General features: G+C 52.3%; 1 protein-coding gene across 9 annotated transcripts in view; it reads right to left on the reverse strand.

The window, feature by feature from the left end:
• WNK2 (WNK lysine deficient protein kinase 2) overlaps positions 1-15,205 on the reverse strand; it is a 142,768-nt gene that overhangs the window by 73,058 nt on the left and 54,505 nt on the right. For all 9 annotated transcript variants that reach the window (XM_070459444.1, XM_070459443.1, XM_070459440.1 and 6 more), the window contains exons 8-12: positions 9,722-10,004; positions 6,244-6,446; positions 3,626-3,781; positions 3,061-3,252; positions 1,065-1,619 (exon numbers count right to left, since the gene is read on the reverse strand). In XM_070459444.1, the coding sequence (XP_070315545.1) occupies positions 1,065-1,619; positions 3,061-3,252; positions 3,626-3,781; positions 6,244-6,446; positions 9,722-10,004 (1,389 nt within the window). The remainder of the gene's footprint in view (positions 1-1,064; positions 1,620-3,060; positions 3,253-3,625; positions 3,782-6,243; positions 6,447-9,721; positions 10,005-15,205) is intronic.

Raw genomic sequence — 15,205 nt, forward strand, 5'->3', positions numbered from 1 at the left:
CTCATCAGTAAACCCCAGACTCTCTGTCAGCAAGACAGCAGGGAGGCCACCAGGCCTGGGCAGTGACCTCTAAGCACCCATACCTTCTCCAGCCACTGGCTAAGCAGACGACCCAGTGTCAGCAGTGTGCCAGGCCAGCACAGGGTGCAAGACACAGGCCCAGCAATGATACCACACACCCCAGGCCTCCGCTCAGCCCTTGGCATCCCCCAAATGACCCTGAGGCCTGAGTCAGTGTTACTCTAAGTAAGAGATCAGGGAGGTGGTCGCTCAGTCAGGGCACTGGACTGACAGTGGCCTCCTCACACTGGTTTTGAAACAAAACCTGCCCTCACAGGAGGCTGGCTAACAGGCTTAGAGCTACAAAACGCGCATGGCATGTGCAGGTGTGGGAGCCACAGGGAGGTCCTCCCAGCCAGCAAGGGGCATGTCCCTTCACCGGCAGCCCAACAAGCTGCCCATGGCCCTCACCTGACTCTGAGACATCATCCTTGTCTGCCATGACTACTTTAGAACCAGTAGCCCATGTACACCCAACACTGCCCAGGTCATCACCAACAGACCCCAACAGAACCCCATTTTCCTCGTTTGCTGACTGCAGAGATGGGGGTTGTCCACCTACTACCCTTTGGCAGGTAACAAGGTAGGCAGTGTGAGCCTCTCCAGCACCCACGGAGGGGCTGATGCGGCTGCACCAAGACTGCCAACTCTATCCACGTGAAGGCAGACGCCACAATGCCCAGTATGGCCAGGGACCCTCTGCCCACCCCCCCCCCACCCCGCCCCAGACAGCTCCTCCAACACCTGGGAAGGAACCAAGAGCAAAGCTTTTAGTCACCCCAGTCCCCAAGGCTCCTAACACATGCTGGGAAGTGAGAGGAAGCATTAGACACTCCCCACACTGGATGAGACGCTGCAGTCATGAGACAGCACTGCCTGCTTAACCATTCCCACTCTGCCACCTGGGTGAAGGTCCTGAGAAGGAGCAGAGATCTGTGAGCCCCTCATGTGCTAAGGGGTCTCCCAACGCCTGAAGCGTGGGCCCTGGCCAGCAGGTGGGTTACCTGGCTCCCAGCACTGGCAGTCGGAGCAGCCTGCTCCGGAAGGCGGGCAACACTTGGCTGGTGGGGCTGTGGCAGCACGGGGGGTGCCGGCTGGGGAGCGGCAGCCCGCACAGTCTGCGCTGCATGGAGGGGAGAAGGTGGGACGTCGCTGGGCACCATCTGCGGAAAGGCCGCTGGGTACACGGGCTGTGCTGGGAGTTGGGCCACAGTGGGGTGAATGGAGAGGGCGGCCACGCCCTGCGGGGCCACCGCCAGCAGAGGGATGGCGGTGGCAGTGGCCGCCACATTTGGCACGATGGTCCGGCACGGCACGGCCAGCGGTGCCCCAGCGGGGTGGGGCAGCTTGACTGTCTGCAGGGGCAGAGCTGGAGACGCAGGCAAGGGAGCGGTGGTGGCACTGAGTGGGAGGCTTGGCAAGATGACAGCTGGAGAGAAATACTGAGAGGGGGGAGGCACGGTGGGCCCGCTGGTGGCTGGCAGGTCAGGAAGGGCTGTGGGGAGGCTGTCGACTGTGGCCAGTGGAGCGATGGGGGGGACAACAGGAAGTGGAGGCATCTGCAAGAGAACAAGCACATCAGGACTGGGCCCTGCCGGCAGCACACTGCAATGGGTGAGAGGGTCCCCATCACCCCCGGCTTCTGCCCCCAAGACACTTTTCATGTAGCTGCTGCGGAAGGGAACCAAAGCATAAACCCAATTTAAACGAGACCAAGTATATACGGCACTCAAACAGAAGGAAAGGCAGGAGGCCTTAGAAGGGTGTGGGATATAGACACGACCTTCAAGATAGCCTCCAGTCAGCACCACCTCAGAAAGTCTCAGGCTGGACCACTCTCCTTGGTTACTGCAAGGATACTGGGGGTAATAAAAGTGACCATCAGATATCCAGCTTTGGCATGTTCTCATTCAGAAGTACCAGGACTGTCCGAGCTACCAGACTGACTCCAAATATCTGAAATTACTTTGGCTGATTCCCTCCAATCTGTGTAAATTCACAGTGAGACCAAATTCTTCGACAAGTTATCTGAAAAAAAAGCAAATCTTCCAGCCTCTCCTTGCTGGCTGAATGTCCCTGTGCCATGCAGCCTGGGAGAGAGCGGCATGTCGCAACAGCAGAGCTCCAGAACCTTCTGTGTCTGGTCTTCTATCCTGGAGACATCTCATGGATTTAGCACTTGAAACATTTCAGTAGATTCTCTGACAGCTCTAAAATAAAGCCTTTCTGGTTATAGACACATGAGCATCACAGAACAAGTACCTTTGTGCAATTATAAGACAGAAAATGTGCAAATTCACCTCTGTGTATTTGAAAAGCTACTAAATGCCACGACCACTGGGAACAAGGTGTTGGAATAAGTAGATGCTAAAAGTGACTCCAATGTAGGTGTGATAAGGACAAGGCAGGTGACAGGCAATAGTGAAAGAACCTTCTGAGGGGTACCTATAAACCGTAGGAATACTCACATCCTCGCTACAAAGAAGCACTTCCTATCCTAGCCCTGCCAACACACAACAATGGGACCCATGAAATGAAAGCTGTCCTGTCTAGTGAAAGATTCACTAGAAACATGCATGACCACCAAAAACATTAGCCTGAGCAAGAGCACCCAAGTATCAACCACGTGCTATCACATGATACTGGTCATGTGATGCTCCCCCAAAGACCGGCCAATCTCTGCAGCTGGCAAGCTGCTCAGCTGTCTACTGCACCCTCAAGAATCCATGGTCCGCACAGTCTCGGGTAGTTCCATGGAGAACAGTGACCAAAGCTTTGTGCTCACAGCTCCATCCTGGTTCTGCTGGCCTAACACTGGACTAAACCTTTCCCAATCTTGGATGCATCTGGGGCAGAAGTCAAAGGCAGAACACACCAGCCCAGCCATCCTGTCACCAGGGACTGTTTCTCTCTTGAGGCACCCACGTGCCCGGAGGACAAGGACTGGCCAGTCAGGCTGGGGGAGCAGGCCAGGCTGGAGGGCAGGGGACAGAGAGGTACCTGTGGGGGGATCTGAGCAAGTGGCTGCAGGGGCGCCGGAGGCATCTGGAGGGGCTTCAGCTGAGCAGGGGCCACCACCTGGGAGGTTGGAGCCAGGTACGGAGGCAGGTGGGAGGGCGCTGGCTGCAGAGGGACCACGGGCTGTGGGGCCAGGACCTGCGGCAAGGGTACCGGCTGGGCCAGGAGAGAAGGCTGGAAAGAGAGAGGGGCTTCTCTTAGACCAGTGTCCTCCTGAGACATATACTTAGACACAACACACGTGCACACATACCCACAGTGACACACACACCCAGCCTGGAGCCCAGGACACACAGATCTGAGAGGACCGTTCTGTGCAATGGGGGCCTTCCAAATGCCGTGTAACCCTGAACTCCCCAGACACAAGAGACCCATCCCCACTTCCGTCTACACCCCAGGCCCTGGGGAACTGCAGAGAAGGAGCACAGCGGGCCTGGACCTGCCAGGAGGTTCACAGGCCCTGGGCTCAGGCCAGCCGAGATGGATGGGCAGGGCCGGGGGAGACCCAGACACCCATGGCACCCAGAAGGAGGGAGCCAGCACTCACCTGGTGGGCGGGTGCTGTTGGCTGGCCTGGGCCGGTCGGCACAGGGGTACTGGGCGGCGGCAGCACAGGGGTGAAGCTCATGGCCGGCTCCGGGAAAGGCTGCTGTGGGAGCGGAGGGCGGGCGGGGGGTGGGACAGAGCCCACCGACAGGCCAGGCTGCAGAGAGCACATAGCCACACTCAGAAGCTGCCATAAGGACTGCCATCAGGCATACACTCACCATCTTCAGGGACCCACCTCTCATTCCCTATGTCTGCCATCCTGCCAGGGACACTTTCCTAGGAACAGGATTCAGCAGAAGCAAGATGTGATGGCCTCGACACCTCCCAACCAGGGAATGTGCTAGAACTTCAATTCCACAGAGTATCATGCAACCAAGAGATCTGTGGGACCTTGGAAAATACTTGTGATGGCATTGAGGGAAAGATTAAAATGCACACATCTCTCATTTATAGAGCTGAATAAAAGGTGTACATGCAGATATATTCACAAACAGAATAGGGAAACGTGGGGATAAAAAACAGGACAGGGCCGGAGAGAAGGGTGCTCTGCAGAGCTGCGAGTCTCCCATGACTCGCCATCAGGAGAGAAACGAGGCCACAGATGTAAGCCTTCAACACTAGGCAAAGCACAGGCACAGAATGGGAAAGAGTCAGAAATATGAGCACTGGATGCCTGATGCTGCTAACTTGTTCCCTTTTAGGCACAATAATGGTACTGGGTTTTGTTTTCAGAGTCTTGATCCTGCAGAGATATAGACAGAAATATCTTGGGGGCAAAACATCTTTCTGTCTAGGATTTACTTCAAAATACTGGGGGTGCGAGCAGGTGAGACCATGGAAAAAAAACAGAGATGACTTCTGAAGCTGAGAACACACTGACATCAGAAGCTTTCTCACTTGAGGTTTTCTAAGTGAAACAGGTGACCATCATTTCCAAAACCATTATCACTCACTTCATCTTTCACAGTAAATGCTGTATGAAAAGCAGCGTGGGGTAGGATGGAATCTCTCCTTTGCATTTACTTGAAGCCACAGGGCAGAATGAGTCACCTGCGCACATGTTCCCAGAGCCGCAGTCCCTGGCCCAGTGGGAGTCAGGCGCTCAGGCAGCCCGGAAGCCTCAGAGGAGGAGCAGCTTGTATTCCTGACTCCACCGGCTGTGCCCTTCCTTCCCTGGGTCCTAGGGGCACATTACCATGGCAACACTCCCCAGGAACCCTCGGTGCACCCTGGGGACCCCTTCTGTCCAAGGTGTTTCTGCATAAATTGGCTAGAGATGGGAGAGAGCACCCCAGCCAATGTCAGGTGCTTCCCGGCCTGGCCCCAGACTTCCCTATGCTCGGGCATCCTGGCCTATGAGCCAAACCTAGGACACGCGCAGCACTGCAGGGGCCTGGGTAGAGAACACACTGTGTGACCTACCCTAGAGGGGATGAGGGCCTGTGGACGGGTCTGGCTCAGCCCCGGCAAGGGCGACCTAAAGCCAAGAACCGCTGCTCTGAGCAGTGAACTCTTCCTGCTGTAAAATCGTATTTCACTTAATTGTGCGAAACAAGTCAAACTGCAAAATGCAAATTGCAAATGAATCCTGGGCTCCAGTGAGCAGAGCCAAATGCTTCAGCTGTCTTTCCAAGGGGACTTTTCTGAGCCTGAGCAGACAGGAGGGGAGGGAAGAGAGACAGAGGTGGCTGGAAAGGCTGGTACCTGGGACTCAGGGAGCCCCAAAAGGCGGCCACAGTGTGAGAGCACATGATCGAAAGGACACGCGAAAGGGAGGAAGTGAGAGCAGGTGTGGGCACCGCGGTAACCGAGGACCAGGCAGGAGAGGCTCCTCCGGCAGAGGCACAGCCTTGACCGCTTCTGGGCCTGAGGAGCATCTAAATCTCCCTGTGGACCCCTCTCCGCAGCCCAGCTCAAGGGTGACTTCTCTGGACTGACTGGGGAATGGGAGACAAGCAATTGTTCTGCTTTCTTCGGCATTAGAAAAAAATCAAAATAAAACAATAAATGAAATGTGACTCCCTCATCTAGCAATTTCCATCTCATCTAGCAGCCTTAGGCTTTCCATATCTTATAGATTTTTCCACAGGCAGAAGCATGAGGCCCTTTCAATCCCACTTCTGAAACATCACTGAAAACATTTCCTATGATTTGGTTGTTTCCATACCTCTAACTTTTAATGGCTGTATGAAGCAGAGGAGAAATACTGGGAGATACTTAGCACTCTCTCAGTGAAGCTGGACACTGAGACAAAATCAAAGATTTCAGGGCTACAAATGATGCTTTTCCATCACCTTTGCAACAGTCAGAAGTTACTTTTCAGGCCCAGCACATAGGGCAGGACCTCACCAGCTTTATCGCAGCTTTATCACAGCTTTGTACGTACGGGTGTCACTGGGCTCTGCTTTCAGGATTTTCTCATCTAGCAGGTCTTTCAGGGCACATCACAGGCTGCTCCAGCCTACAGCCCTGCAGTTACCAGCAAGGACGGACCTCCTGCAAGCCCACTTTTGCATTGTTCCGAACTGACAACAGGCTAGCACAGACTGAATGGACCACCACAGACTCTCGGCCCTGTGGACAGGAAGATTGGTCAGGAGGGGCGGGCTGACTCACCGTGGCAGGCTGCTGGTAGGCCCCCAGCGAGGGCAGGCTATGTGGCAGGACAGGCCCATCACTCACGCTCACAGGGGGGCTGCACACACACTGGGAGGGGGGTGGCGCTCCGTCTGCCAGCGACCCCAGCACAACACTCTGCTGGCTACTCTGCGAGTCTGAATACACCGTGGAGCCCTGGCCACTGTCGAACGTGCTGTCCGCTGGGGAGGGAGGAAAAAAGCACGGCTCAAAGCAGGCACCTCCAAACATCACCCCCACAGCACGTCACACGAGTCCCAGGGAATGCAAATGTGGGACAGATTGTCCATGTATTTTCTTCCGTAAAACAAGACTTGATTGCATTTCAAGATCACAAACATAATAAATGTGCATCATTTTAAACAATCACCTATACAGAGGCTATAACTGCACCACCCGGAAACGGCTCTGGGAGCCCATACCCCATACTGCCTGACACCTGTTGTTGCTCACCATAGACTACCATGGATCCCAGGTGGGCAACTCACCATCCTCTGTAGGCAGGATGGCCACCTCCACCAGCTTACAGATGGGGACCTCACCTGGCACCTGCCCTGGCCCTGAAAGTGGGCGCTTTCAGCTCTTCAAAGGTAGAAGATCGAACGTCCACGTTAGGAAAAGCTGCAGTCATGTGGAGGACATAATTACCAGCTGTGTTTTATAGTGGGAGAGGGCCCTGACCACCTCCATTCGCCACAGCAAAGAGCCTGAATTAGGAAGACTTAGGTCCAAATCTAATCCCTCACTTCACAGGCTCGAGTCTAAAGTGGCTTCAAAATGGGGCTGACAAGGCCTCTGCCCCACAGGGAGGCCATGAGAGGAGGACCCAAAGGCTCTGGAGCCTCAAGACAGCCTCCCAAGAGGCCAGCCTCACCCAAGGTAAGCCTAGACCGGCCTGTCAAACCCAGCCTGGATGGAAGGAGCTGCCTGTACAAGGTGGCACAGACAGGACCACCACAGCCCACCGGCTGGTCTCACCAAGACACATCTGGGAGGACTGGGCACATGTATGGTCGTGCCAGGCAAGAATGGAGAGCAAAAACCTGTTTGAAGTGGCGTTTTTGTTTTACCGCCTCCAGATTCCAAAAGCTACCTAAACATTAGGATTCGCCATCCATGAACACCAAGCTAGTTCTACAGGACACCTTTCACTGTGGATTTAAACTTTCAGTTTTCACTTTAAACAAATAAAGGACAAGAGGACTCTTGTTGGCTTTGCAATAAAATAATTTTTCCCGAGAGCTGAGCAGAACTTATTTTGACCCAGGAAGACTTACAAATGGTGAGGTTTGATTGTGAAAAACCAGTTAAACAAGTGGCTCTGATCTCTGATGAGGTGGCTAGTCGTCACTGTTACTTAGAGAGAGAGAGAGAGAGAGACAGAAACAGACCATGTATGTGCACATGAGAAATGGAGAGTGTGGGCACGGGAAAGAAAGATAGAGACGGAGTAAGTGCACGAGAGAGAGCGAGACCAGTTCCAAGTAGAGTGATTTTAACCATGTAAGTGACATTTTACATTTTTAAGTGAATGTGTTTATTTGTATAATAAAAATTACTTTAAAAAATCATTTTTAAGCTATGGAAAACTTGTGTTCTCACGGTCACTGATGCTGGCTTGAGCCTGATGGGGACTGTGGTGGGTAGCTTACAGAAGGCATAGCGGGAAGTTATCTGAGACTCGCTGCGCTTGCTGATATATGAAAGTCCGTGTGCCCATCTTGTCACCTAAGACCAGGTCCTCTACAGTGACATGCGTGCTGCTTGCTGTCCCCACTAGTTTAGCTTTATGAAGCCAGCGTGGTCCAGCCAGCTACAGGCACTGTGGCCAGAGGGATGGCTGAGCACAGGCTTTCTGCTCTGACTCACAGCAAGGTGCAGAAGAGCATGCGCAGGACGCTGGACTGTGAATTACAGAGAGACATGGTGCCTGTGTGTACACATGCATGTGTCCAGATGATGTCTGGAAGTTGTAATCTCTGGAAGTGAAAGTTAAAAGACGTTTAACATCAGCGACCTCCAGGGAAGAAAATTAACTGGCTTTTGCTGTATATCCTCTTGGAGTTTCTGAATTTTATACAATGTGACTATATTATCTACTTTAAAGAAATTATTGGGTTGGCCATAAACTTCGTTTGGGCTTTTCTGTACGGTGTCCTGGAAAAACCCAAGCAAACCTTGAGGCCAACCCAATACAATAAATGGGTAAAAATGTTTTTGAGAACTATGGCTGTGACATGAAGCACACTTCTCACACCTAGTCAGTTAATCAGGAAGCGGATCCGTGTGCAGACACACGTCCACTCTAAACCCATCTGTCGATTCACGTCTATACAGCAGGTCAAGCCTGTATCACGACGTCTTACCACAGCAAAGCCTATTCTAGGTCCCAGATTGCATCTCTGCAAAGTTCAACAAAAGGAGATTTCTTAGTTCCTGTCCTAAAAATTGCTCAACCAAAAATTACGTTCTCAAAATGTGTAGTGGTATGCCAGGTGTGGAAAGCTTTTTCCTACAAAAAGTTTATACTCATGAATTAATTTTTTGGTTTATCATAAAGTGTAGTAATGATGTAATGATTCTATTCTCCAAAGCAAACTTGAGCAGGTAGGAGAAAAGTAAACAGTTGGCAACTTAAAGTGATGGCCAGCTGCTGGTTTGAATTTAAACAGGCTACTTTGAAGAATGTTTAGCTATTCTACTGATAAAGAAAGGATGTAACTATTAAATAAACAGACTATTTTGGTCTTTCCACACAAAAACACCTAAAATCGTGGCCTGGGCAGGCAGCTCAGCTCTCCACGCTTATTCACAGAACAGACAGAAAAGGCTACATCCTCCATCCGTGGCTCACAGCTGAATTTTTAAGATACTGAGGGTAAAGGCTGAATTTCTACTCAGACTTCAAGAAGACAGTGGATTCTCCCTTCCAGTGGTCTGAGATGAAGTCAGATATGAAGTAATTCTCACCAATCCACTGGTGGCATTCCCAGGGAAACATACTAAAGGTCACAAGTACAGTACCAGAAGGGAGGTAACCTTGGGGATGGATAATCCAAGCAGTAAAACTCACAACCAAGACCACAGCAAGACTGGAGGCTGCAGCCACTGGCAGCCTCAGAACAACAGCGTGCAGCTCAGACACCTCCATCAGACAGGGAATCCAGGGCAGAGGGATTGCCCCTCAAGTGCCCTGTGAGGCTGGGCTGAGAGCCTCCAGAGGGGAAAAGTAGCTGAACTGAGTCAGCTCCAGCCCCGCTGGCTCAGTTCTGAGTCTGCCCTGGGAGGCCAGACTTCAGGGAGCCTCTGGTCACAGATCTCTCTGCCACATGGGGATGCCTCCCAGGGGAATCCCTCCCTGAAGAAATGCTTGCCCACACCAATCATTCGTACCCACAGGTGGGTGAGAGGGAGGGGCGGTGCAGGGGGAGGGGGCACCTGGAGAGGCAGCACTCACAGGCCAGGGAGGTGGCGCTGGCCGGCAGCGCGGGGGTGAGGAGGTGCTGGTCGGCCTCGGGCTCCTCCGACTCTGGCAGCCCGGCCTGCGAGTGGTAGGTCACCTGGACCTGCAGGGGCGTGGGTGGGCCCCTGGCCTTGTCAGGACTGCCGAGCTCTCGCTGCTCCTGCGGCTGCAGTGCTGGCCAGATCCTCTTTCGCCGCCACTGGATCAGTGCCACACGGTCACGGATGGACTTGGCCACAATCTTCACGTCACTCTCATGGAAAAATCCTGACTCAATCTGCAAAGGAAATCGCCATGTCATCACCGGGATCAGCTCCAGCTGCACATCCCCACTTCCAGGGGACCCTGCCACCTGCACTGCCACCTCCTGCCTGAGGAGTCTCTGCCCCAAGTCCCCTCCTAGGGTCCCGCACCCCCATAACCAAGCTTACCAAGCTCATCCCTGTCATGGACACTCTCATCATCCCGGAAGTAAACATCTTCCCACCACTGACTGTAGATCCACAGGGAGACTGACCATCTAAACCTACAATAATCCAGCTCCTGGGTCTGTGGCAATACAGGTGTGTGAGGGGAAGGGAGATCCCAATCTGCCTCTGGCAGGGCCAGAACACGGGGCAGACTCCCGCTGGCTGGGCCCCAGGGCTTTCCCGGAGCCCCTCCCTCAGGCTGGCCAAGGGCAGGAAGGAGGTCCTGGCTGCATCTGTGTGCTCAGGGACAAGTACAAGGAGCCTCAGCCGACACTGTCCTCAGTGTCGTCCTGGGCATTCTCTGAGAAACCACAGAGGCTGGAGAAAAGAGGTACATTTAGTAACAAGAGACCAGGAAGGTGGGTACCCATGCCGAGCAAAACTCTGAACCCAATTCACCCGACAGAGCATTTGAGACCATCTGTAAAGGAGTCAACAATCTCTAGGAAACATCATGGTGCCCTCTGAGAATACCTGTGGCAAAACCATGCGACAGCAGAAGCCAGCCTCCTCACCATCACTGTGGGATCCCCCACGTGAAAAGAGAGAAAACAAAAGAACAAACCTTGTGGGGCTGGATGGGAATGGTGTGAACTCACAGTTTTCAAAGTACAACAGACATAAATACACCAGATCTGAGCATCCATAATACACGGTGGAGAGTGTGCTTCTGAAACAACCAATGCGTGGGCCTGGGGCCATGACAGCCTACAACGGGAGCCCAGCTGCCGTGACGGTGCAGGGACTCCCCATGAGACGGCAGGTTCAGGCTCTCAGGGAGAGGGCGGGGGGAGTCGGACATCTCACTGTGCCTGAAATCGAGGACATGCTGGGGAGATGACAGACAGCAGGACAACACGCAAGCCAGCATCCAAGGCCTCCCGCTGGCTGAATCTGGGGCATTCTGAGCACGAAAATAAAGTGATACCATGAGATGGTTTGAAGGACACGTCCACTAATGCACACAGGAGAAGCAGAACTGGTCTGTGGAGGCAGAAGTACTTGGTTTGCTGCCGATACAAGGTTACACAAAGGACTGCCACACACATGCGGTTTGTCTCTCTGCCTCTCAGCCCTCTCTGCCTCTGCCTCTCCATCTCTCAGCCTGTCTCTCTGTTTCTCCCTTTCTTTCTTTCCCTCCTGTGGATCACCTTCTCCCATAAAGCCACTCTTGCCATGAAGGCATCACTGGACAGCTCCAGCCCCGTGGCGGGGCAGGGCTGCTCTCGGGATTCTGACAGCTGAGGCAGCTGTAAGGCAAGTCCCCGTCTGTGGGAAACAGACACGCATATATTCAGGGTCCAGAGTCATCTTGAACGGACCTGTCCTGCATTTGCAACTTCCCTCTAAGTTTGTGTTCACTTCAAAAGACTCCTGTCAGAAGACAACTCTACCAGACAGAATGAACCGTGCAGACATCTACCCTGAGGCTCCCACCAGGCTCAGCCCAGGAGGTGGAGGTGCAACCAGGGCTGTGCCCACGGCCGGGACTCGCTGAAGAGGCCGAGCAGGTTCAGCGCCCACCCTCAGCGCTACCCAGGTGGCCAACCTGACCAGAGGCCGCTGAGAAGAAGGCATCCCACAGACACGCCTGCCTGCCATTTCTATTTTCTGCCCATGACCCATTTTTCCTTACGTCTCCATTTTCACAGTCACCACCTAGTGATCCTCTCCGAAGTGTTCCTTCTATTTTTTCTCAATCAGGAGAGAATTTGGCCACACTGGGGCATCCTGTTAGCTGGAAGCTGTGAAGGTGGAAGGGCTGGTACCACTGACACAAGAATCCTGGGCTAGGCTCCAAGCCCCCTCCCCTCCCACCCTTGGGGGGGTCTACACAAGGGGTCACTTCCAGATCAAAGCCAGCCCAGGTCCCTAAAGAACTTACCCTTCTCTCGGCCATGGGGGCATCTTTGTTCTGATCCACATCCACCTGGGCCACCTCACAGCATCCTCTCCCCATCCCCAGTGCCCCCCACCTCCCATGTTCCCCACAGGACCTGCTGGAAGGTGATGATAGAGGGAGAAGAGAAACCTATCCCATCAGCCTCCTCCCACCCCCAGCAGCCTCAGGAAAGCAGCCTCATCATCTTCAAAAACTTAACGCTCGCTAATCTCAGGCGTTAACAACAGGGCAGCCCAGAATGGGGACCAGGTCCTAAAACTGTGTTGGGTTAAAGCTGTCGGCAAGTGACCACCCAGCAGAGCTGCCAGGAGGCTGGGGTTTCTGGAAGTCTCCTCAACTCAGGCTGTCTTCAGGGACAGCCCAGGAGAGGCTCAGGCAGCTACCATCAGGACCCCAGGAAGGAGAGCCTCAGACCCCAGTTTTGGGTCTGGTGATTACAGATGTGTGGGGAAGGGAGGGGAGGGAAAGGGAAGGGAGGGGAGTTAGACCCTCACCAAGGGCTGCAGCACCAGCACTGACCTACAAGGCCCAGCCAGGAGACAGGAGTAGCAACAAGCAACAACCGGGGCATTCACACAGGAGGAAGACCCCACTGTGCAAATGCGGCCACTTTCAGCTCATCACAGGCACCCGGGGCTCTGGGCTCATTCTGATTCTTAACAGAGTGCTGGGTGTGTGCTGGTTTTTATTATTCCTTAACTGAACACAAAGATGTGCCGCCCTCTACACGGATGCCATACAACATGGGGGTGTGCCCATGAAAAAGTGCTTTTAAAGGAAACACAGGAGCGGAAAGGGGCAGGAGCTGGGCCCAAGGTCTGTGCTGTGAACTCTCAGAGACACCTCCTGCCCATGAGTCCAGGCAGGTGCTAGAGACTTGGTGAAGACAGGGCCACCGCTGTAGGCACAGGCATACACCCAAGGGCCTGGGAGCCATGGGCGTTCTCTATGTTGAGCCATAGGAGGGATGAGTCCTCTCAGGAAGGTAGGCATGTCCTAGGAAGGGGTCCAGACCATGTTTGGGCACAGTCGTCCTATAATTGAAGAGTGTCTGGAACAAACCAAGAACGGAGCCAGAGCTGCAGGACGTAGCTGGTGTATCTGAGACACAGATGGCTCCAGCTGTCTGGGTCCCAGGTGCCTCCAGACATGCCACCACGTGAATCTGTGTCCCTTGTCATTCTCATACCGCTGCTATGCAGTGTTCACGGGGGAATGAGAACACTGTTCATCACCTGTGCTTTCTGAGGTGCCTGCACGTCGAAGACACAAGCCTTCAAGGCCGCCCAGGGACCTACCTCATCTCCAAGCAGGGCTGTCCCAGCCCTCGGCCTGCCTCCCATCCTCTTAACACTGGGACAGCTAGAGCTGCAGGCCAGGTACTCCCAATCTCCATGGTCCCTCCAGGATGCTCACCAAATGCAACTCACCCTCATGAATCTCAGCTCACAGGATACCAGCCTACACACGACCTTGATTGCTACTTATGTTTATGCTTTAAAGTTCAGCAGAAAACATGGACTGACAAATGTCACAGTATGGAAAAGAAAGGTCCTGAATTCATAGGACTGATGGGCTGGTAATTCTTTTTTCCTTTTTTTTAACTTTTTTAATGTGGAATCTAAAAAATAATGAATCTATTGATATATAAAAAACAGAATAGATTCACAGACATGAAAAACAAACTATGGTTACTAAAGGAGAAAGGGAGGGGGAGGGACAAATGAGGTCTCGAGATTAACAGATACAAACTACTATACTAAAATAGATAAGCTGGTAATTAACCTAATGCAACTCTCAGCAAATACGCAGCAATTCAACAGCACTATGCAAGGTCATAGAAAGATACTCCGGGAAGCCACGGAGCTAGACAATTCTATCAAATCCGATTATAGCAGAGGTGTCTGTTTCTAAGTCCAGGAATGTGACCAGCAGCTGGGAAGGAGTCCTGACATGGGCTCCATGCCATCAGCAGGACGTCATACCCTCCACACACACCAGCAGAGGCACCGGCTGCTGTCAAGTGCAGGGCACGGTCCTGGGTGGCCATGCACCTCCCACTCCTGTCATGCACCAGCCTGCTGCAACCACCTAAACCAAGCTCCATGGACCCCTCACCTGACGTGTGCCCTGTCCCCCGAGGTCCCCTTGGTTTGTGACTCCCACACCTTACATGGCATGGCCAGCCTCAGCTTCCTCATCTGACCAGAGTTCCATGGTCCAGTGGTCAGCACAGGCTGCTCCCAAAGATATGCTGCCCACAAGAGCCTATGAAGGCAGTCTCCCCTCCAACCCTTGTAGCCCACCTTCCAGGGCCATACCAGGGTCCTCTCCTACCAAACTACCAGTGGCCTTATTAACAGAACTAGAACAAAACAATTTTACAGTGTGTATGGAACCACAAAAGACCCCAAATAGCCAAAATAATCCTGAGAAAGAAGAACAGAGTTAGAGGGATCATGCTCCCTGACTTGTGACTATACTACAAATTGTGACTATACTACAAAGCTACAATTGTCAAAACAGCATGGTACTGGCATGAAAACAGAAATACAGACCAATGGAATAGGATAGAAAGCCCCCAAATAAACCCATACACTTATGGTCAATTAATCTACCCCCCAAAGAGGCAGGCATATACATTGGAGAAAAGACAATATGTGGTACTGGGAAAACTGGACAGCTACATGTAAACGAATGAAATTAGAACATCCTCTAACATCACATACAAAAATAAACTAAAAATGGATTGAAGACCTCAGTGTAAGACTAGATATAATAAAATTAGAGGAAAATACAGGCAGAACACTCTTGGACAAAAATTGCAGCAATATTTTCTTTGGATCTGTCTTTTAGAGTACTGAAAATAAAAGCAAAAATAAATAGGACCTAACTAAGCTTAAAAGTCTTTGCACAGCAAAGGAAACTATAAACAAAACAAAACAAAAATGAATGAAGTAAAATATTTGCAAATGATGCAACTGAAAACAGATTAATATCCAAAATATGCAAACAGTTCATATAGCTTTCTCTCTCTCTCTCTCTCTCTATATATATATATATATATATAAACTAAATATATATATATATAAACCAAATATTCAC

The sequence above is a fragment of the Odocoileus virginianus genome, chromosome 31, assembly GCF_023699985.2.
Source record: "Odocoileus virginianus isolate 20LAN1187 ecotype Illinois chromosome 31, Ovbor_1.2, whole genome shotgun sequence".
In the NCBI taxonomy this organism is placed as follows: Eukaryota; Metazoa; Chordata; class Mammalia; order Artiodactyla; family Cervidae; genus Odocoileus; species Odocoileus virginianus.